This window comes from Haliotis cracherodii, unplaced genomic scaffold (genome assembly GCF_022045235.1).
Source record: "Haliotis cracherodii isolate W230 unplaced genomic scaffold, xgHalCrac1.p SCAF_1, whole genome shotgun sequence".
NCBI lineage: Eukaryota > Metazoa > Mollusca > Gastropoda > Lepetellida > Haliotidae > Haliotis > Haliotis cracherodii.
Window position 1 is genome coordinate 32,057,675 of NW_027266264.1, and position 24,628 is coordinate 32,082,302.

General features: G+C 40.4%; 1 protein-coding gene across 1 annotated transcript; it reads left to right on the forward strand.

Moving 5' to 3' along the window:
* Positions 1-227: 227 nt before the first annotated feature.
* LOC139476020 (2-aminomuconic semialdehyde dehydrogenase-like) lies at positions 228-24,188 on the forward strand. The gene is made up of 10 exons (XM_071259263.1): positions 228-494; positions 2,072-2,272; positions 3,817-4,028; positions 4,618-4,784; positions 8,319-8,389; positions 9,001-9,105; positions 11,147-11,318; positions 17,096-17,209; positions 18,115-18,210; positions 21,737-24,188. Exons 1-10 carry the CDS (start codon positions 328-330, stop codon positions 21,881-21,883), a joined length of 1,452 nt encoding a protein of 483 aa, XP_071115364.1. The 5' UTR covers positions 228-327; the 3' UTR covers positions 21,884-24,188.
* The last annotated feature ends 440 nt before the right edge of the window (positions 24,189-24,628 follow it).

The following is a 24,628-nucleotide window of genomic DNA, read 5'->3' on the forward strand; positions in this document are numbered from 1 at the left end:
CGAGATTTAAGTATATGTGCGGTTTAATGAGAAAATTCTTAACAAAGTTCACCAACTTTATACCATAATTATGAAGTTCACAGTCATGCATACACGACACCGTGAATGTATAGCTAAGTCTTTTCTTTATCTGGACCTTGTATCGGGAATGCGGTTAGCTCCCCGAGCCAGAATGCCCCGCCTTCGTTTTAAACCAATCAAAATAAAGCACCTGCTTTGGGGTCAAGGACCCAAACAGGACTGGTCATAAAATGGCGTAAACAAACTCTGAAGAATCTTCAGTGAACACTATTTTTGTACAATTGTGACTTAGCTATTCTAAACATCATGCGTATGTTATGTGTCAAAAACTTCATCAATGGAAAGTTTGTGTCTACAGAAAACTTCATTGACAGTTTTAATCCGGCGACAGGCGATGTTTGGGCGCAGATTCCAGACAGTGGGAGAGAAGAGGTTGGCGCGGCAGTACTGTCAGCTAAACAAGCGTTCACAGGGTAACTTAAAAATATGTTATATCTAAAGGTTTGACTTATCGAAAACTCGTAAAAGAAAAAAATAACCTTTTTACGTTTAAACATTTTTGTTCTTGTAAATTCTAAAATTTATTTATTTTATAAATGATACAGTCTTAGACGGAGTAGCTAGGCTTATTACTAGTATTAGAACTATATAAGTACTGTAGTATCGGGTGCAGGCTAAAACGGCACCTCAGCAAAACGTCACCGATTTCTCTGGCGAAAACGGCACCGCATTTGGCGAAATCGGCTACTATGAGTCGGGCGAAAACGGCACCTCTATTTTTAATAACGATAACAACGATTTTTGTAGTAATATATAGGGTTTGTTTACATGGTATTTTATTAGTGATGTATTTACATTTCCTATAGAGAAATAAGTAAACGTTTGTGTTTAAAAACAAGTATAAATATATTTACCCGAACGACGTAGGTGAATCCATAATAATCCACAAGCTTCTTTTTGCCCTTATTGCTTGAATATTCCTCAAAGTGGTGTGTACCATACCCACCGACTGTAACCTGTATTTATTTTACCCAAGTAGATTTTACACAAAATATAAAATAGAATATTCCACTGCCTGTAACCAGAGACCATATAATAGTCTATTATATATATGGTCTCTGCCGTAACCTAGATACTAGATGATGACACCAGGATTACCTTTTTTTCACAAAACTCAAAATCCCGCTTGTCACTTGCTATGGATCTTGTTGACAAACAAATTCTGCTCATGCTGTGCATACAATTTTAAAGTATTTCCAGTAACAAGCAACAAACAAACTTTAAGAAAACTGTCCATATTGTGTAATGGCCGTTGAAAATGAAATGTCGGCTGTCTAAAATTGCCCTGTATTATATTGCTCTGAGATAATCACATTTAGGAACTTCAATAATTCATTAGATCATCAACAGTGAGCATTGTTGATGTCAACAATTCACATACTCACTGTCCTCACTCATACATATTATATATATGTCTCTGAATACAACAAAGTTCACTTTGCATTTTGAACAATTTTATATAAATGGCTGCCATCACAGCAGATTGAAAATACAGCCTTCCTGTGACTCTTCCCCTCAAAAAACACTGAACAATTTGTTTTCAAAGGCTTAGGGTATGTTCATAAGATTATTCTTTACATTGAAATGACATTTTCAATTTTATAAATTATAAATTCTCGGTATGGTAGTTCATAAAGTGTTCAGAATATGTTGAATATTAAAAAAAAGTCACTATCATGGAAAGGAGAACAGACAGTTGTAGCTGCCAGTGACAAGATTTCATTGAAGGATATCCGATATTGTAGCACAACAACTAGTCAGTGTTTTTTTCTTCTGGTTACTTAAAATTCATCAACGCTTGTACATATACAGAAGACCGCCTCCGTGGTCTAGTGGTAGAACATTCGCCCAGAGAGTGGAAGGTCCGGGGTTCGATCCCCAGCCGCGTCATACCAAAAGACAAGCAGCCACACAAACACACACACACGTACATGCACGTCACTATATAAGTGCAATTTTTCAATTGGCGATTTGTATTTTGCTTTTTAAGCTGGTCACATACACCTGTCGAGGAACGCTCCAAGATTGTGAACAAGATTGCTGACATTCTGGAATCCCGAATTGACGAGTTTGCGGAGTTGGAGTCACATGACCAGGGTAAACCAGTCTGGTTGGCTAAAGCTGTGGACATCCCTCGAGCTGTCCATAACTTCCGATTCTTTGCATCATGCATTCTCCATGAACTGAATAGGTGAATGTCTAGTTCCGATTGACTTGCACCATGTATGCTTCATGAACTGAAAAAGTGAATATCTTATTGCGATTGACTTGCACCTTGTTTGCTTCATGAACTGAATTAGTGAATGTCTTGTTGCGATTGATTTGCACCATGTATGCTTCATGAACTGAATGAGTGAATGTCTTGTTGCGATTGATTGCACCATGTATGCTTCATGAACTGAATGAGTGAATGTCTTGTTGCGATTGATTGCACCATGTATGCTTCATGAACTGATTAAGTGAATGTCTTGTTGCGATAGACTTGCACCATGTATGCTTCATGAACTGAATAGGCGAATGTCTTGTTGCGATTGATTGCACCATGTATGCTTCATGAACTGAATAAGTGAATGTCTTGTTGCGATAGACTTGCACCATGTATGCTTCATGAACTGAATAAGTGAATGTCTTGTTGCGATAGACTTGCACCATGTATGCTTCATGAACTGAATAGGCGAATGTCTTGTTGCGATTGATTGCACCATATGCTTCATGAACTGAATAAGTGAATGTCTTGTTGCGATTGATTGCACCATGTATGCTTCATGAACTGAATAAGTGAATGTCTTGTTGCGATAGACTTGCACCATGTATGCTTCATGAACTGAATAGGCGAATGTCTTGTTGCGATTGATTTGCACCATGTATACTTCATGAACTGAATAAGTGAATGTCTTGTTGCGATAGACTTGCACCATGTATGCTTCATGAACTGAATAAGTGAATGTCTTGTTGCGATTGATTGCACCATGTATGCTTCATGAACTGAATAGGCAAATGACTTGTTGCAATTGATTTGCACCATGTATGCTTCATGAACTGAAGAAGTGAATGTCTTGTTGCGATAGACTTGCACCATGTATGCTTCATAAACTGAATAAGTGAATGTCTTGTTGCGATTGATTGCACCATGTATGCTTCATGAACTTAATAAGTGAATGTCTTGTTGCGATTGATTGCACCATATGCTTCATGAACTGAATGAGTGAATGTCTTGTTGCGATTGATTGCACCATGTATGCTTCATGAACTGAATAGGCGAATGTCTTGTCGCGATTGACTTGCACCATGTATGCGTCATGAACTGAATAAGTGAATGTCTTATTGCGATTGACTTGCTACTTGTTTGCTTCATGAACTGAATTAGTGAATGTCTTGTTGCGATTGATTTGCACATGTATGCTTCATGAACTGAATAGGCGAATGTCTTGTTGCGATTGATTGCACCATGTATGCTTCATGAACTGAATTATTGAATGTCTTGTTGCGATTGATTTGCACCATGTATGCTTCATGAACTGAATAAGTGAATGTCTTGTTGCGCTTGTTTTGTTACAGGCTAGAAATATATCAGAGCTTTTGCAGCATAATACTTGTAAGTTCAATTGTAAATAACAAAACATCACTTACTCATCTTACTGGTATTGGTTATTGACAATTATAATAGTATTTGTATATAGGTAAAGCACTAAGTTACTTACATAATAAGACAAGACATCGTTGGTCCCACTTTAGATCCAGTGTAATGGACAGTGCTGAGGCTGTCAACTACACCGTCAAACAGCCGGTGGGCGTGGCAGGTCTCATCAGCCCATGGAACCTCCCACTATACCTCCTGACATTCAAAATTGCCCCAGCAATCATAACTGGCAACACCATCGTTGCCAAGCCAAGCGAGATGACATCGGTGACTGCTTTCAAACTGTGCGAAGTATTCAACGCTGCTGGTAAGCACCACTTAATCTAAAACACAAGTCAGATACTTGTTATGGTTGCCTGCTGGTTCACTGAAACAGAATTAACTACAGGGTATGTTAAAACTTATGCTATTTCTTAATTGTAGCAAAGATTATTATCATAGGAATGTCTGATTAAACACTGATTAAATATTTACAAGTTAATTACCCGTGAAGATCCGGGGTAGAATAGGTCTTTAGCAACCCATCCTTGCCGTAAAAGGCGACTATGCTTGTCGTAAGAGGCGACTAACGGGGTCGTGTGGTCATACTTGCTGACTTGGTTGATGCACGTCATCGTATCCATTTTATGTAGATCGATGCTCATGATGTCAATCACTGGATTGTCTGGTCCTGACTCGATTATCTACAGACCGCCATCATATTGCTGGAATATTGCTGAGTGCAGCGTTAAACAACAAACAAACAAACATAACTATTTTTGCTGTTAAATGTTAGTCTGACATCTGGGGACATTTTGTGCAAATTTCCAGGTGATCATCATATTAATGGTCTATTAATATAGACTAACTAATATCCAGAAAACGGAACAAAAGTCTTCAAAATATGTGTGTTTCAGGTCTACCTCCTGGAGTGATTAATGTTGTGTTTGGTTTGGGATCCAAGGCGGGGCAGGCGATTGTGACACATCCAGATGTCCCCATGGTGTCGTTCACAGGGGGCACAGTCACAGCAGAAACTCTCCGTAAATCTGCAGCACCATTCTCCAAAAAACTGTCCCTTGAGGTAAGATTTAAAGGGTTGGGATGATGATGCTACCTGCCTAGACAGACCGATTGTGAAATAGAACTGGTCCTGAAATGACATGTCATCAATAACTAGCTTTACAATTTCTGATATCATACGTTCTATTGCTTGTTTGTAGCATAAATTAACTGTGAATGAGATGCACAATTCACATGGTTAAAGGGGAGATAATTTAGATAACCTGGTTATCCGGGCAAATGAAGCAACTGCAATATTTACAAATAGTTGGTCGATGCTGAGTTGAAGCAGAGGTGAAGATAAGCTGCGTATTTGCGTAAAATACACATTAAATAAACTGGAATACACAGACAAATCAAATCGTTAGTGAATCAAATACTCAACAAAAACGAAAAAACGCTAAAGAAATAAAACTGATGCGTATATATATACGATCAGCCAATAATGAGTTCATTTACCGACAGTTACTTTCAGTAAGACTTGTGTATACTAATATTCATTTGGTTTTAAAATATTTACAGTGATTTCTTTGAAACAGGTTTCCAAGTTGGAATACCTAAATTTAAAGAAACGTGGAAAAAAAATTTAAACCATCTACAAATTATGGATACCCAATACAAATCAAATTCATTGGTAAATACCCAAATGACCAAATGATTCTCGAGAGATCGGATGAAATGGTCGAAAACAAGTATACCAAGAGTTTTAAGAAGAAGCTACTCTAAATTCCATGACTATACTTATTTATGTAGTGGGTATACTTATGGTATATTGTAAACATGATTGTTCATTGTTTGTCTTGATAACAGTCTCATTCATTCTTTAAAAGGAGAAGGTATGAAAAGGATGTTTTGGCCTAACAGATCTGCCCTGGGCCCTCTTGCACAAAGCGATCTTAGCGCTAAGATGATTGTAACTCCCATACTTTAACATAGGCTTACGATAGTCTTAGCGCTAAGATCACTTTGTGCTAGTGGGCCATGGCAAATTAAGAAAAAAAATTAGGAAAGTTAATAGCAGTATTCACATGAACTACTTTCATATTTTAAATAAATTTAAGACCTGAGGGAGCAATCATATGAGTTTCAGGTGGGGTCTGCATTTTGGTTTGAGATCTGTTTGTTTTTATTTATTGGAGACCCACCCAACTTTGTTTTTAACATTGCAAGGCATTTACCAAGATTACTGAGATAATGACAGGAATATGTATTTGGGCTACGGAAATATTTACATATAAATTGTGACACAATTGTTTTATGCTGATTGCTGATGTACCAAAACAGTTACACATCTGGTTGAGATTTGTAGGTTATCTTAGATCAGGGGGGCACTCACTCACTCACTGACTCACACTATCTTATATCAGTGACGAATTCTCAGTTCTGATGTAGATCTTTGACTTCAAGGTGGCCTAGTGGTTACTGTGTTTGCTTATCATGCTGGTGGCCCAGGTTCAATTCCCCATTTGGGTACAATGTCTGAGGGCCATATTGCTAGAGTATTTCTGGAAATGGCTGTAACCATATTCACTCTCTCACTCCTTAGGCGTCCTATTAGTCTGTCTTACAGACCCTGATAAAAATATATATCAAATACAGCCTATTTTATTATATTTTTATTAAGATAATTGAACTACTGTTTTTTTTCTGAACAATATGTTCATTTCAGAGACTAGATGTTAGTCTAGGGTCCTATGGCATAGCTACATACATTATGAACAGTGAAAACAGAGATTTTCTATATGTACAAGGGTTAAGTTGCATATTTCTGAAATCGAGTATATAATATTAAGAACATCTTCTTTGAACAAATCCCATGTTTGTGTCATATCATGAATGAGAATAGTTGAATATTATGGCTATGAGATCAGTATGGTAATCAGCAAGAAAGTATAAATAGACTGTAGTCGATATCGTCACTGTGTTATCATCTTAATTTTTGTGGTTTCTGCTGACATATGGATATATCGGCCACGGGTGGCCAAGTCGTCTAAGTCATTGCAATGTGTTGTGCAGAGTTGTTTCCCTAGCAGTGACCGAAGCATGATCGTGGGTTTGAATCCCAGTTTGCCCTGATTATGTTTCGTGGTTTGTCAGCATCATAGCCGTGCTTGTGTGTTTCACCAAAGTGGTAAATGTCTAAGACATGCTTGCCATAAAAGGTTACTAGGCTTGTCGTAACAGGCGACTTACGAGATTGGGAGGTCAGGCTCGCTGACTTGGTTGGTGCATGACATCATATCCCAATTGCATGGATCCATGCTCATGATGTCAATCTCTGGGTTGTCTGGTCCAGACTTGATTATGTACAGACCACTGTCATATATTTGGAATATTGCTGAGTGCGGCGTTAAAGAACAAACAAACAAACAAACATCTACCAGGTATGTTTCACGTAGTTGTAGCAATGAAGCTGTTAGGAAAATGACTATGAGACCCTTATATCTTTATCAGTTGTAAATATATGAAAAACAAGACAGCCTCTCAATCTGGATCTGATCTAGACTGGAAGGCGTTTCTTCATATATAATACATGTTACTGTCTAAAAAACCGAACATCCAAGGTGTAGTATTTATTGTTTTCCCACTAAATCACACTACACAAACTTTCATGCAAAATATAATACAAATATATGTATTGAGCTACCCAAAGATATTTTTATCTTTACTTCGATCCAAGTTAAAACATGTAAACTTTAAAATAAAATGTTGGTTGAAGTTATAATTGCATGAAAAACTATTTGTTGCAGTTTTCTTTTGTTGTTTAAGAGTTGTCAGATATCTATTACACTTGCAAGTTATTTAAAGAGACAGTCCAGTCTAGGTCTGATCATGTTGCGCTGTGATCATATCGGATATTATGGGCTGTTTTCAATGCTACGACTGGCCACTGTTGTATGACTGGGCACAATCCAGCTTGGAGACTGTGATTAAAGGGGCGGCGGGTAAATCTAGTGGTTAAAACATTCACTAGTCACGCTGAAGACCAAGGTTTGGTTCCCCTTGTTGGTTTATCGGTGAAGGCCATTTGTGGTGTACCCCGTCGTGATATTGCTGAACTATTGCTAAAAGCGGCTTAAAACCATACTCACTCACTTACTCTGTGGTAAGTGAGTGAGTGAGTTTGGTTTTAAGCCGCTTTTAGCAATATTCCAGTAATATCACGGTGGGGGACACCAGAAATGGGCTTCACACATTGTACCCATGTCGGGAATTGAACGGGGTCTTCGGTGTGACAAGCGAACACTTTAACCACTAGGCTACCCGACCGCCCCTCACTCTGTGGTAAGGCTTACTCATAGATGAACATTACTCCATCAGGTAAATATAGTTAGTTAGCTCAACATTGATGACCAAGGAGTTCTTTATGTTTTTTTCTGTTACTAATGCTTACTTAACTATCTGATTTTCTATGAATATTGCCAAAACTGGCATTGTGTTGAAGCCATTTTGTACCTAACTGTGACCAAAGGTATTTTCCAACATGTGAAAACTAACGCAATCTGTATGTATTTAAACAACTTTCTAAACATGAAACAATGGTTTTTACTGTTAGCTTGGAGGCAAAAACCCAGCTGTTATATTCAGTGATGCTGACCTGGACAAGTGTGTTCACACCACCATCAGGTAATGCATGCGCACTCGATCACATACTGCCAACACTGTCTCAGCAGGACTGTACAATCCTCTTCTTCAGAATACATAAATGTAGCCAAACATTATCATAATTTTGAAGAAACACTAAAGAAGTAGTTGCTATTTTTCAGTAATGCAAATATGCATTTAAAAAAGATCCCATGTAAGTTATTCCCCTCATCCAATTCTTGAATTACCAGGGTATTTTTATTTCCATGTTTCGATAAATACCCATACTGCACAGAGAAGATATTGCTGATTGTATTGACTTCAACCATTCAAGGGCATAAATGATTAGAATAGGTTATTTTAACAGACCAAAAAGGTTCTATTTTGATGGAACAAGATATTTTTGAGCTAAGCATCCGACAATGGTCAGTGATATCCATCTCTTGCATTTTGGGTAGCGATCAGAGCTACATGGCGGTAAGACTATTGTGGTAATTTGAGGATTTTCCAATTTCAACCTCAGAGTTCTTAGTATGTGGCAGTGTTTCATATAATGTTTGATTGTAAAATTCTTGTCTTCTAAGAGACATTTTCCTGGCCTTATAGCCTATGTATCAAGATGTAATGTATATCTTGAGCTTTAAACATCACAGGTCGAGTTTCCTGAACCAGGGGGAGATTTGCCTCTGCACCAGTAGGGTGTATGTCCACCAGGACATCTACAAGGACTTCGTGGACAGATTTACTCTGGCGGCCAGGTGAGTTGCTCTTCAAGGACAGATTTACTCTTGCGGCCAGGTGAGTTGCTTTTCAAGAACAGATTTACCCTGGCGGCCAGGTGAGTTGCTCTTCAAGGACAGATTTACTCTGGCGGCCAGGTGAGTTGCTCTTCAAGAACAGATTTACCCTGGCGGCCAGGTGAGTTGCTCTTCAAGAACAGATTTACTCTGGCGGCCAGGTGAGTTGCTCTTCAAGAACAGATTTACTCTGGTGGCCAGGTGAGTTGCTCTTCAAGAACAGATTTACTCTGGTGGCCAGGCGAGTTGCTCTTCAAGGACAGATTTACTCTGGTGGCCAGGCGAGTTGCTCTTCAAGGACAGATTTACTCTGGCGGCCAGGTAAGTTACTCTTCAAGAACAGATTTACCCTGGCGGCCAGGCTAGTTGCTCTTCAAGAACAGATTTACCCTGGTGGCCAGGTGAGTTGCTCTTTAAGAACAGATTTACTCTGGCGGCCAGGTGAGTTGCTCTTCAAGGACAGATTTACCCTGGTGGCCAGGTGAGTTGCTCTTTAAGAACAGATTTACCCTGGCGGCCAGGTGAGTTGCTCTTCAAGAACAGATTTACCCTAGCGGCCAGGTGAGTTGCTCTTCAAGAACAGATTTACTCTGGCGGCCAGGCTAGTTGCTCTTCAAGAACAGATTTACCCTGGTGGCCAGGTGAGTTGCTCTTTAAGAACAGATTTACTCTGGCGGCCAGGTGAGTTGCTCTTCAAGGACAGATTTACCCTGGTGGCCAGGTGAGTTGCTCTTTAAGAACAGATTTACCCTGGCGGCCAGGTGAGTTGCTCTTCAAGAACAGATTTACCCTAGCGGCCAGGTGAGTTGCTCTTCAAGAACAGATTTACTCTGGCGGCCAGGTGAGTTGCTCTTCAAGAACTGATTTACTCTGGTGGCCAGGTGAGTTGCTCTTCAAGGATAGATTTGTTCTAGTGACCAGGTGAGTTGCTCTTCAGGTACAAATTTAACCCGAAGGCTCGGTCAAGAAGAGAAGGTATTGATGTGTTCTATGTGATATAAATAGCTTGTACAAATGTGGAATTGTGCTAAATTGTATTTGGATTGAAGGCTTTCCGTACAAAGCCAGGAGGCCAGTGGTCTTCAAAATTGGTCCAGACAGATAGTCCAAGGGATCAGGCACTTAAGGTCTTCATTTTGGATTGAATTAACCTCATGTCACTTGTTGCACTGGTTGGATTGACATATGAATGGATAATGGATGTCAACAAAATCAACGTTTGAATAATATCTGAAATGTCAGATGTGAAGCCACTTTCAGTTGCCCATGTAGATAAGTACCACTGTAAAACCGGTGAAAGTTTAAACTATGTCAAGATTCCAAGGACCCCATGGTTATTCTATCAGACAAATAACATGAGGATTGGGGCGTTACGATGTGTGACTTTGTTGATTATGTGATTATTGTGACCAAATAGCTAACAACAGGTTTGCTTCGCCAACACTTGATTATTTCTAGGCTACTGTGATATATCTGAAATATTGCTGACAGTGGTGTAAAATAACATTTGTTCACTTGTATAGCTGTTGTGACAGCTGCTGGAATACACAGATTCCGACAATGATAAGTGTAAGACCCCCAAGGGGTCTGTCTGATCATGACCATGTAATTTCACAGAGATTGTTGTTGTGGAGATCACCAAAGGGCCCTGATCATGACCATGTAATTTCACAGAGATTGTTGTTGGAGACCCCCAAAGGGTCCTGATTATGACCATGTTATTTCAGGTAGCTGGTTGTTGGAGACCCCCAAAGGGTCCTGATCATGACCATATAATTTCAGTGAGCTGGTTGTTGGAGACCCCCAAAGGGCCCTGATTATGACCATGTAATTTCAGGTAGCTGGTTGTTGGAGACCCCCCAAGGGCCCTGATCATGACCAAATAATTTCAGTGAGCTGGTTGTTGGAGATCCCCAAAGGGCCCTGATCATGACCATGTAATTTCAGTGAGCTGGTTGTTGGAGATCCCCAAAGGGCCCTGATCATGACCATCTAATTTCAGTGAGCTGGTTGTTGGAGATCCCCAAGATGTCAACACTTTTACCGGCGCCCTCATCAGCAAGGAGCACCTTGCAAAGGTCAAGGGCTACGTGGAGGTGGCCAGGTCAGACGGGGCCACTGTCCTGTGTGGGGATGGTGTGAAGGAGCTGGATCTGCCAGAGAAATGTAGAAATGTAAGATATTACTTAGCAAGGGCATAATGACTAAAGCTATGTTAGTGCACTGCTCATACTCTGTAGTTACTGTTGATTGTCATAACAATAAGGAAGTGCTTGGCTAGCCTAGCACTTAAAGTTTTTATCGCCCAAGGACCAGGTTTGATTTTCCAAATTGCTACAATAGATACTTTCCAAATCTTTTCATGTTTTTAATCAAGGTGCATTTTGATGCATTTTGCGATGTAAGACCCGTTTTATCACAATATAGATCTTGATTATCAATCAGATCTTCCTGACTGGACGCCACCATTTTGTGTGAAGCAAACGCAAGTGATGCGAGAGATGGAATCTGATTGGTCCATAGGAGAGGCTTAAAAGGGACATAGCTTGTAATAGCCACTGGTGGCGCTACGATCGAGCACAGTAATTCCAGCCTATTTCGGCAAGAGTGGAAACTGGAATTTTAAAGTCAGTTAACTCTCTTGCTTTGGGAAGATGAGTGAAGTCATACTCATTGACTTGATAGTTTCCCCCAAATTGTCTCCAACCCGCAGGGTAGATATAGGCGTCTGAGGTGAACACAACTGCTGGAATTGCTCGTAAGTCACTGGCTATGTGTAGCAATGCCACAGGTGCCCTAAGGACAGAAGCTTGGAGTTTCTGAATCTGACTGTTCTTGTCATTTAAGGTTATTCCAGATTTCTGGATTGACCTTGTCGTTTTCACCAACTCACAGTTGTGGGGAGACTTTTCAACTTTTCTACAGGCATTTTCTTGAACCTCATATTGTTCATTGCTTCTGCCAACTTTGGTTGTATAGGTGGGTCAAAGAGATCTTTGTTGGCATAATCCTGAAGCAGGGAGTCCAAGAGATCATTACTCTCATCCATTTGCGTGGAGCTATCGGCTGTGCCCAGAGCACCTGCAGCCTTTTCAGCATCATCAAAAGGTCTTCCATGGCGCCGTTCCTGCCACTGTCAGACAGCTCGTCAATGGAATCCTGGCCATGGCTCTTTCCACCTCCCCTCATTCATGGTACGGAGGGTGGGTCACAGTTGCACTGGCATGGCTGGGTGTGGTGTCTGATACAAAAATGAAGCCATAATGTCTCCAAGTTTGGAAATAGATGTTGTCATACTGGATATCATCTTCATATTCTTTTGCATGACTTGGGGTAGGAGCCAGTCTTGACTCATGTGAGGGTTTAGTCGGAGACTTGCTGTTGGATGTCGGACTGTTATCCTGCCGAGTTTGTTTTGTTTGGAACTGGATTTTGGTTGCACCTTAGATGCCGGGGAGCACTACTTGCTCGTGACTTTGGACATCATTAGCCACTTTTAGATGATGAAGCATTCATGTCATCTAAGATTTTGCCGATTACATCACTAGCTCGGGCAGAGTGTGCTGATTGCAGCATAGCGGCCACCATCTTGGCTGGTACCCCATGGGGCTGTTGTTGTTGACCTGTTCTGTTCTTCTTGGTAAATCTTAGCTGGATGTTTGTGACCACTCTAACAGTAATGTTACATGCTGAGTGTAGGTATTCCAGCTCAAATGGTAGTTAACTAAGTCACTGAATTGTCTGGGTATTATCACCTGTGTCTGCCTCCTGCAAGGTTCGTTAACTCACTGAATCCTGGTTCGCTCTCGCTATCACACATGATCACGAGCTACGTCATGATTGGTTGAAATATGATTTAAACAACAAAAGTACAAGTTGCAAGGGATTTGGAGCTGTCCTGTATGGTATGTTATTTAGTGTTGTTTAAAGTTAGTGACTCTTGATGACAGGACCGTACAACAGTGTCACAGTCTAGTACAACAGTGTCACAGTCTAGTACAACAGTGTCACAGTATAGTACAACAGTGTCACAGTATAGTACAAAGTGTCACAGCATAGTACAAAGTGTCACAGCATAGTACAAAGTGTCACAGTATAGTACAGCAGTGTCACAGCATATTAACACAGTGTCACAGCATAGTACAAAGTGTCACAGCATATTAATAGTGTCACAGCATAGTACAAAGTGTCACAGCATAGTACAACAGTGTCACAGTATAGTACAACAGTGTCACAGTATAGTACAACAGTGTCACAGCATAGTACAAAGTGTCACAGCATATTAATAGTGTCACAGCATAGTACAAAGTGTCACAGCATAGTACAACAGTGTCACAGTATAGTACAACAGTGTCACAGTCTAGTACAACAGTGTCACAGTATAGTACAACAGTGTCACAGTATAGTACAACAGTGTCACAGCATAGTACAAAGTGTCACAGCATAGTACAAAGTGTCACAGCATAGTACAAAGTGTCACAGTATAGTACAGCAGTGTCACAGCATATTAACACAGTGTCACAGCATAGTACAAAGTGTCACATCATAGTACAACAGTGTCACAGCATATTAATAGTGTCACAGCATAGTACAAAGTGTCACAGCATAGTACAGCAGTGTCACAGCATAGTACAAAGTGTCACAGTATAGTACAACAGTGTCACAGCATAGTACAACAGTGTCACAGTATAGTACAGCAGTGTCACAGTATAGTACAACAGTGTCACAGCATAGTACAACTGTGTCACAGCATAGTACAACAGTGTCACAGCATAGTACAAAGTGTCACAGTATAGTATGTGAAACAGTGTCACAGTATAGTACAAAGTGTCAGCATAGTACAACAGCGTCATAGCATAGTACAAAGTGTCACAGTATAGTACAGCAGTGTCACAGCATAGTACAAAGTGTCACAGCATAGTACAAAGTGTCACAGTATAGTACAAAGTGTCACAGCATAGTACAACAGTGTCACAGTATAGTACAAAGTGTCAGCATAGTACAACAGCGTCATAGCATAGTACAAAGTGTCACAGTATAGTACAGCAGTGTCACAGCATAGTACAACAGTGTCACAGCATAGTACAAAGTGTCACAGCATAGTACAAAGTGTCACAGCATAGTACAAAGTGTCACAGTATAGTACAAAGTGTCACAGCATAGTACAACAGTGTCACATCATAGTAAAACAGTGTCACAGTATAGTACAAAGTGTCACAGCATAGTACAAAGTGTCACAGCATAGTACAACAGTGTCACAGCATAGTACAAAGTGTCACAGTATAGTATGTGAAACAGTGTCACAGCATAGTACAAAGTGTCACAGTATAGTATGTGAAACAGTGTCACAGTATAGTACAAAGTGTCAGCATAGTACAACAGCGTCATAGCATAGTACAAAGTGTCACAGTATAGTACAGCAGTGTCACAGCATAGTACAAAGTGTCACAGCATAGTACAAAGTGTCACAGTATAGTACAAAGTGTCACAGCATAGTACAACAGTGTCACAGTATAGTACAAAGTGTCAGCATAGTACAACAGCGTCATAGCATAGTACAAAGTGTCACAGTATAGTACAGCAGTGTCACAGCATAGTACAAAGTGTCACAGCATAGTACAAAGTGTCACAGTATAGTACAAAGTGTCACAGCATAGTACAACAGTGTCACATCATAGTAAAACAGTGTCACAGTATAGTACAAAGTGTCACAGCATAGTACAGCAGTGTCACAGCATAGTACAAAGTGTCACATCATAGTACAAAGTGTCACAGTATAGTACAAAGTGTCACAGCATAGTACAACAGTGTCACATCATAGTAAAACAGTGTCACAGCATAGTACAAAGTGTCACAGCATAGTACAAAGTGTCACAGTATAGTACAAAGTGTCACAGCATAGTACAAAGTGTCACAGCATAGTACAACAGTGTCACAGTATAGTACAACAGAGTCACAGCATAGTATGTAAGATCAGTGTTAGAAATTAAGCAGGGTGGAGGGTTGGCTGCTATAGTTTTGAGTGAGTGAGTGAGTGAGTCTAGTTTTATGCCGCTTTTACCAATATTGCAGCAATATCACGGCTGGGGACACCTGAAATGGGCTTCACACACTGTACCCATGTCGGGAATCAAACCCGGGTCTTCGGCGTGACAAACGAACGCTTTGACCACAAGGCAATAGTTCTGAAGCAAGGGGACCTTTCAATTAACATTATGGCTGTGACAGTTGTACAGTGGTACCCATTCCAGCCTCAGGCAATGCTTTATTTATTCTTCAGTTTACAGAATTAACAATTCAGAGACAAACTTTACAATGAGTGCATTAATAACAAAAGTTTTATATCTCTTCTCTTTTTTTGATGGCTTATAAAAAGAAAAAGACTACAAAATTATTTTTTTTAAATGCCAAATGATAACTGAACAAATCCATTTCATATGCAGTCACTGATCACTGCATCTACAAAACTCCAAAGCCTTCTCAGAAGTAAAATACAAATATATTATGTTATTATAAAAAATCCTAAATATCCTGAACTTGTAACAGTCATAAGACATAACAAAAACATTGTGATTCACAATTTTAGTTTTATTATAACCAACCCTAGCTAATGGTTATAAAAAAACTGTCAACCATAAAATAACAAAAGACAACTTCCGTGGTTTACTGCATATGCGCGGAGAGCGGAAGGTCGTGGGTTCAGTCCCCGGCCGCGTCATACCAAAATATGTTAAAAGATTGTACTTTTTGTTGCCCTGCCTGGCCCTCGGCATTAAGGGGCTAAACCAAGGACTGGTTGGCGTGGAGTATTCATGTTTAAACTGTGGAATGGTATTTCAGTGGGCTAGCACTATGAAATCATAATTAGTCTGGACTAGTATAAGCAACCACACACACACATATGGATACACCTCACTATATAAGTGCAATAACCTTGGAGAAGAGGTTAAACTCCATTTCACCTCACCTAAAATAACAAAAATGTGGCCTTAGTGAGTGGTTATAAGTTAAAATGTTTCCCCATTTTTTGTGTCCCCCGCTGTACTATTGCTAGAAGCTATCCACTCACTCACTCAACCACCCACTCACCATCTCACTCACTCACTCACCCAAACTCACTCACTCAAACTCACTCAATCACCCTCACTCACTCACCCAAACTCACTCACTCACTCACTCACTCACTCTCCCAAACTCACCCAAACCCACTCAATCACTCAAACTGACTCAATCACCCAAACTCACTCACTCACTCACTCATGTTCCAGGGATACTTCATGAGGCCGCTGTACTATTGCTAGAAGCTGTCCACTCACTCACTCACTCAACCATCCACTCACCATCTCACTCACTCACCCAAACTCACTCCCTCAATCACCCTCACTCACCCAAACTCACTCACTCACCCAAACCCACTCAAACTGACTCAATCACCCAAACTCACTCACTCACGTTCCAGGGCTACTTCATGAGGCCGCTGTACTATTGCTAGAGTGAGTGAGTGAGTATGGTTTTACGCCGCTTTTAGCAATATTCCAGCAATATCACGGCGGGGACACCACAAATGGGCTTCACACATTGTACCCATGTCGGGAATCGAACCCGGGTCTTCGGCGTGAACTATTGCTAGAAGCTGTCCACTCACTCACTCAATCACTCACCCAATCTCACTCACTCAAACTCACTCACTCAATCACCCTCACCCAAACTCACTCACTCACTCTCCCAAACTCACTGTCACTCAATCACCCAAATTCACTTACTCACTCACTCACTCATGTACTAGGGCTACTTCATGAGGCCGCTGTACTATTGCTAGAAGCTGTCCACTCACTCACTCACTCACTCAACCACCCACACACCATCTCACTCACTCACTCACCCAAACTCACTCAATCACTCAAGCTCACTCACTCACTCACCCAAACTCACTCACTCTCTCATGTTCCAGGGCTACTTCATGAGGCCAACGGTCATCACAAACGTCACTGATGATTCCCGCCTGATGACTGAAGAAATCTTCGGCCCTGTGGTCTGCATTGTTCCATTTGAGACAGAGGAAGAGGTGAGATTTTACCTTGAGGCCAAATTTTGGCAGACCTTCGTAGTTCAGTCATCAGAGACCTGTGAAGATCAAGGGTAGAATAGGTCTTCAGCAACCCATGCCTGTCGTAAACGGCAACTAGGTTTGTGGTGACAGGCGACTAACAGGGTCAGGTGGTCAGGCTCGCTGACTTGGCTGATGCATGTCATCGATCCCTACTGGATTGTCTGGTCCAGACTTGATTATTTACAGATCGACGTCTAATCCTTTGCTTCAGTCTTTTATACTTATCCTGTCTTTTGATATTTTTCTCACAACATATTCTAGTTACAGTAGGATTATTATGCTATTAAATTAGCAGCTGCATGGGAGCTTGGACGACCCAGTCACTAAGGTGTTGCAAATTGCTGTACAGAGTTGTCAACCTTAGGTGTGCCAGAATCCTATGAGCATGGGTTTGAATCCCAGATACACCCTGACTCACACTTAGGATGGTCATAGGGCTAAGATATCTTTGTGGGACAGGGACCAGGGTAGCTATCATATCTGGCGTATTAACAAGTAGACCCGCTTTGTCGTGACCTCTCTTTTATTTCTACGACCACCTCATTCTCTCATTATATATTATAAAATTCAAATGTTGAAGACAGCCTCAGTGCTCTACTGGATAGAGAGTTTGAACCCTGGCAGCATCATGCCAAAAGATGGTACTTGTTGTCACCCAGCCTGTCACCTGTAAGGATGATGGCGTTTACTTTTTAAGCAGAATTGTCAAAGCGTCTGTAGACACTAACTTTGATTGATGAAACATATATGTTTGGTCTTAATGCAGTTGAAACAGTTAGCGAGTAAATATATTTATAAAGAAATGTCTTCCAAATGTATGGTGAGCACTTCTGCATGATATGGCTGTTTCTGTATTGCAGGTAGTCCGTCGTGCTAACAGTGTCAAGTATGGTCTGTGTGCTACTCTCTGGACCCAGAATGTCAGCCGACTACACCGAATAGCTCAGAGGCTACAGGTTGGTGTCCTTATCATCATTATCATCATCATCATCATCATCATCATCATCATCAATATCATCATCACTATTTACCGTATTATCATCAATAACGTCATTTTTATCATCATCATCTTCATTTTATTAGTTTCTTTGTTATTCTCCTCCTCCTCACAGCCAGAATTATGATCATCATTTACATCATCACAAGTGATCATCATCATCATCATAACTGTCATTTGGGGGCACAGGTGGCCCAATCGTCTAAGGCGCCGCAGTGTGCTGCGCAGTTATGTCCCTTGAGCACGCCAGAAACCTCTGATCGTGGGTCCTCCCCGGTTGTGTTTCAAGGTTTAGCAGCACCACACCTGTGCTCATGGGTTTCACCAAAGTGGCAAACGTCTGAGACTTCGCACATTAAGCTGACGTGGAATGATATGCCTGGAATACAGTTCAAAGTGGTATCAAGACCCAACTGACAGACTCCCGCACTGTCATTAGGCTCCCCCAAAAGTATTATATTTCTGGTCTTGTGATGACGATGCGAAGACACAACCATTTCCTTTATATGGAGACAAGTTCATTTGCATAACATTAACATCTTGAGGAAACACGTACAGTAGTTGTGCCATGCATTAAAATGCACTTTTCAGAAATTCTAAAAGTTCAGTAGAGTAGTACCATGCACAGTTTGTGTGTTCATTTGGGTAAGTACTTAGAGTTACCTGCCCTCTATTAAATACACCGCCTCCGTGGTCTAGTGGTAGAGCGTCCGCCCAGAGAGCGGAAGGTCTGGGGTTCGATCCCCGGCTGCGTCATACCAAAAGATGTTATAAGATGGTACTTGTTGTTACCCTGTCTGGCGCTCGGCATGAAAGGGGCTAAAACAAGGACTGGTCGGCTCGGAGTCAGTATACTGTCTCTGAGTGGGGCATTCATATTAAACTGTGGCATAGTATCAGTGGGCTAGCACTTTAAATTGGCATCAGTCTCGACTAGTACAAGCAGCCACACACACACACGTGCATGCATGTCGCTATATAAGTGCAATAATCTTATGTTAAACCCAATTTCACCTCACATCTATTAAATACATGTATCTGGAAAATATGTCGTCAGGGTTTCACATAACCTATCAAATCTTATTGTCTGAGTCAAGGAAACCTGTGAGCACTGCATAAGTGTAGCCTTCAGTCCACAAGCTATTAATAGCTAAATACAACATTGTAAACATGTTGATGATTGAAACATGTTTACGTAGCAATAAACAACTTTTGTTACATCCCCCCTTTTTTTTTTAACGGAAGTAGTACTGACTGCTGAATATATACTGTCAAATATGAATAGCTGAAGACATTATCAAGAGTATTTTTGAATGAAAATTGCTGGATTTCTGCATCATGAGAAACCATGCATCATTCTCACCAATTTAATTATCATCATCGGGGCCATGGGTGGCCCAGTCGATTCGCTGTGCAGAGTTGCATCCCTTGGGCACGCCAGAAACCTGTGATTGTGGGTTCGAATCCTGGTTCGCCCTGATTATGTTTCAAGGTTTGTCAGCACCATACCTGTGCTCTTGGGTTTCATCAAAGTGGTAAACGTCTGAGACCTGCATCACCTCGGGCTTTCCTCCCACATTAAGCTGACATGCCGCGATATAACTGGAAAAATGTTAAAAGCGGCATAATACCCAACTCACTCACTCACTCACTCACTATCATCATCATTATTAGAATGTCAAGCAATATATAGCTTAATCTCTATATGTAGGTAGGCCTTTATATGTAGGTAGGCACAGGTTATACTGGGTTATATTGCAATTACTACATATATGTGATGGACTGCAAAGTGATTGTTGGTCATTAGAGGCGATTGTTTGGATGGCGTGGTCAGGCTCAATGACTTGCCGGACCCGATAGTGTTGATCATTGCTCATGATATCAGTCATCAATTTGTCTGGACCAAGCTTGGTTACTTACAGGCCACATTCATACAGCTGGAATATTGATGAGTACACCATTAAACAACAAACTCACCATATTCCCGAGGCAAGGGCGTTAACTGACTATTAAAGTCCAGTTTCCATCCTTGCCAAACTCGACACCAGTGGCTATTATGAATTGTGTCCCTTTTATGTCCCTCCTATTGACCAATCAGATTCCATCTCTCATATCATATTTGCTTCAAACAAGAAGGCGGTGCCCAGTCAAGACAATCTGATTGATAATCAAGATCTTTATTGAAATAAATGGGTCTTACCTCGCGAAGTGCTTCAAGTCACCAGATCATCTTGATTACAAACATGAAAAGATTTGCAAAATATCTATTGACTCCCAGGGGGTGGTAAACATGCTTTGCAAACCCTGCAGTTGACTGAACACTGTACTTTGAAATCCATTTTGTTTGCGAACCAGATGTCTGGTTTTTTTTATTGGACTGTGACACAATTTTGATTGGACTATGCATAGACTCATTAGTCCAGCCGAAATGTAATATCGGAATTCCAGCCTAGTTAGGCAAGGGTGGAAACTGGAACTTCTGATGTCAGTTAATGCCCTTGCCTTGGGAAGATGCCGAATAACATGTAATGGGAATGTGTATGTATATGAAAGTTGGTGGATAGTTCTACAGTTATATACAGGAATAAGTACAACAGGACCACAATGACAAGGTGTTCGTCAACATTTCCTGGTCAACAAAACACTCAGCTGATAGTGACAATTCAGGCTAACTGATAGACATTTTATGAATGCTTTAAACAATATTCCCACCGAGGCATTTATAATATCTGTAATCTATATCCATAATCACATTACAAAGATAAGTTCATATTCGACAGTGAACGCCAGTGAGAAGGTAACTTTGATAAAGTGAAAAGGCTTTTAGGATATTTTGGTGATTAACCAATCATTCAAGTGAGTTCAAGATTGTCACTCGTCACCTTGTTAGTTTTTTCAAATAATAAGGAAGCCTCTGATAATATCCTCAGAATATGTGCATTCTATTTCACATGAAATACAGGTGAGACTGTACATTCCCAATAGTGTCATCAGAAATTGTTCAAGTAAAGGTCCCTACAACATTTCGGCCCATTTCATATGTGACTCTTAGGCAAACAAGTGGTAGGTGACAAAAGTTTGTTCCAATCCGATTGAGATATCCCACTTAGACTTAGAACTTTTCAGCCAGCCCTCGTATGAACAGGGTATAAGGTTGTTATAACAATAGCAGGGACACATTGCATCTAACCCCCCCCGCCCCCCCCACCCCCCTCACACACACACACACACACACACACACACATACACACACACACAGAAACTCAGACACAGACACAGACAAACCTTTAAGAAGCATACTATTTTGGTATTATGTTTTCCACACAACTAACATGACTGCTGAATCCAAATTGTATCGTGATTTATTTACATTCACATAGCATAGTGTGCAACCTATGTCTCCAGATAGCTGTATCAGTGCATAGATGTTACACAGTATACAGTGAGGCTGCTTCTATTTCATCTGTGAATCATGTGACTTTCAGGTTGGTACCGTGTGGGCCAACTGCTGGCTTGTGAGAGACCTCAACATGCCCTTTGGAGGAACAAAGGAGTCCGGCATTGGACGAGAGGGAGCCAAAGACTCCATCGAGTTCTTCACTGAGGAGAAGACAATATGTGTCAAGATGTGAATGGTACATGCTGACTGAAAGATATGGGAAGTACTGTCTAGACAATAACATGGATAATTTAGAGGAGTTGACACAGTAATACCAAATTGAAATCCTACCTCAAAGCAGATAGACACAGACATACCTTTCAAAATTATCATTAAGTTATCATTCGTATATTGTTACGGTAATCATAGATGAATGTTCATAGTGTTTGATTATTAATAACATTGGGTTTTCTAGTCTAGATAGAGCTATTGATCATGTGCAGTGTCGCAGGCCTCAATTGCATGTAAACGTATTGAAGCTATTGTTGTGTTCACATTTACGAATGGCCATGGTACCATGTGCCCTGTTTTATCCCCGGCCACAGCTAACTTGCGAAATGTTTATCTGTTGTGTACTTTGCATAGCAGGATTTTCGTATTATTTTTAACGCATGCTGTATATTCCAGTTCACGAGCGAGAAATGGGGGCACCGGTGACACAGTGATTGCTTAGTGAACAGACTCCACTGTTCACGTGTTCGAATCCTATTTTTACCCTACAATGATGCTTGGTGTTGAGATGTACGCATGCTAGTGGTGAATGTCTGTGACCTGTCTCACTTTGGGCTGTCAAATTCATATAAAATTAAGCTGACATTGCTCAAAGCTAGTGACAAACCCTACTTACTCTCTAGTTAGAACCGAATGACTGCTTTCAGTGCCAGATCCAGTGATGGGATGCTAGGATGCCTGACTGCTTGAAGCACAGTAACCATGTTGATGTGTACAAAACATGTAATTACTCATTCGCTGACATGTTTTCAACAAAAGTAACAACTAATTGATTCGCTAAGAAACGAAAAATATTTTTCTTGAATTATCATTATCCAATCTCTTAGGGTGATAATTGAGATTGGTTATTATCTGGCATTAACAGTTTATATTGACAATTTTAAAAAAAAAAAAGCTGTATCCACGCTTGGAATTAATTTAGCATGTCTTTCACAGCAATGAATATATTGTTTGGATTAGGTTCAGCGAAACACTTGTGTCGATATTGAAATAGATACTCGAGTTATCCTAGGTTCGACACAACCGAAAATGATGAATAAAGAAGGAATACTTAGAGACCAAACTTTTACTTCGAGACAAGAGTAAGTTTGAGACATCAAGGTTGGACACAACAGAGTTTAACTGTATATGTAAGCACGAGTACAGACACATCCATCCTGTATGGGAAGAAATGATGGCATGGAGTACAATACCAACCATGTTGTTTCAAATATTCTGTTCAAATTAGAGGCCTTGAATGTAAGATTTGTGTGGAGTGGTCAGCACTATTCATCAGGGAGCAGAGCTGGGCTACCTGGGTTCATTAAACAATATTCCTTGTTCATACTTGAGCAGGATTGTCTAGGGGCCCTCTCTTAGCCCCAGTGTTCATAGGTAAAAGATTTCAGGGTCCCTAGATTTTATACAGTGGAGGACCAACTTATTTTAAACACTCCTGGTGTACACTATCCGGGGGTGGGGTTACCTAGTGGTTAATACACATATGGCCCGGGTTTGATTCCCACATGGGTACAATCAGTATTCTGGGTCTGAGTGGAGTATTCATGTTAAACTGCAGCAGGTTATCTCAGTGGGATAGCACTATAAATTGGCATTTAATAGTCATGTGCATGCACTTTGCTATATAAGTGCAATAATCTTGAATCGATGTTAAACACCATTTCACCTCACCACCTACTTGGTATTGTTTGTGAGAGGAAATTAATGTTCTTGGAATTAGGTAGGGCAGGATGTGTCTGTTAATCTTAAACCAGGCCATTATATTTCTTGTTTAATCGTAGAGTCATAAGAAAACAAGTAAAAAAAATAAGAAAAAAACACTCTATTTCAGTCATAGAATGTTTATTTCACACATGTATTTGTGGTGAGTTTGCTCTATTGTTGAGTCCAAGACCCTGTTAAAGGAAATAATTTAAGTTCCCTTGAGTTCTACTGATGGTTTGAAAACGATGCTTTTATGCTAAAGAATTAGGACTTAGATTTTCACGGTAATGGGTGGTGGGGGCGGTGGTGTTTCTACAATTTGCTAAAATCATTCTACACCAGAAAAAAGTAGCTGTATCTTATGGATCTTTTTTATTTGGCCTTTTTCAACCTGTGCTTACTCTATTTCCTTATCTTGATATCACAATATTGATGGCAATAATTCATCAATTATATCTACATGCTGATATTGGTGTAAATATTTTTAAATATCAATTTATATTTTGTGTCAGTTTATTGAAGTTATTGTTTTGTTTATGACATTAAAGCTTCATGGAATTCCATATCTGTTTGTCCTATTTGTGTGATGTCATGTACGTCCATGTCTTAGTATTGCATCCAAATGTCTGGGTACGTTATACCTTAGATGTTAGGCAGGGCAGTACCTGTCATTACATTATGTCATTCACTTGACCCGTGAAGATCCGGGGTAGAATAGGTCTTCAGCAACCCATGCATGCTGTAAAAGGTGACTATGCATGTCGTAAGAGGCGTCTGACGGGATCGGGTGGTCAGGCTCGCTAACTTGGTGGATGTATGTCATCGTATCCCAATTATATGGATCGATGCTCATGATGTCAATCACTGAAAATACATACAGCCGTCATACGGCTGAAATATTGCTGAGTTTGGCTTTAAACAACAACCAAACAAACAAACACTCTAAAGTCCATTGTAATAAATGATGCTTTTTGGACACACAAATGTTAAACAATAATTATGG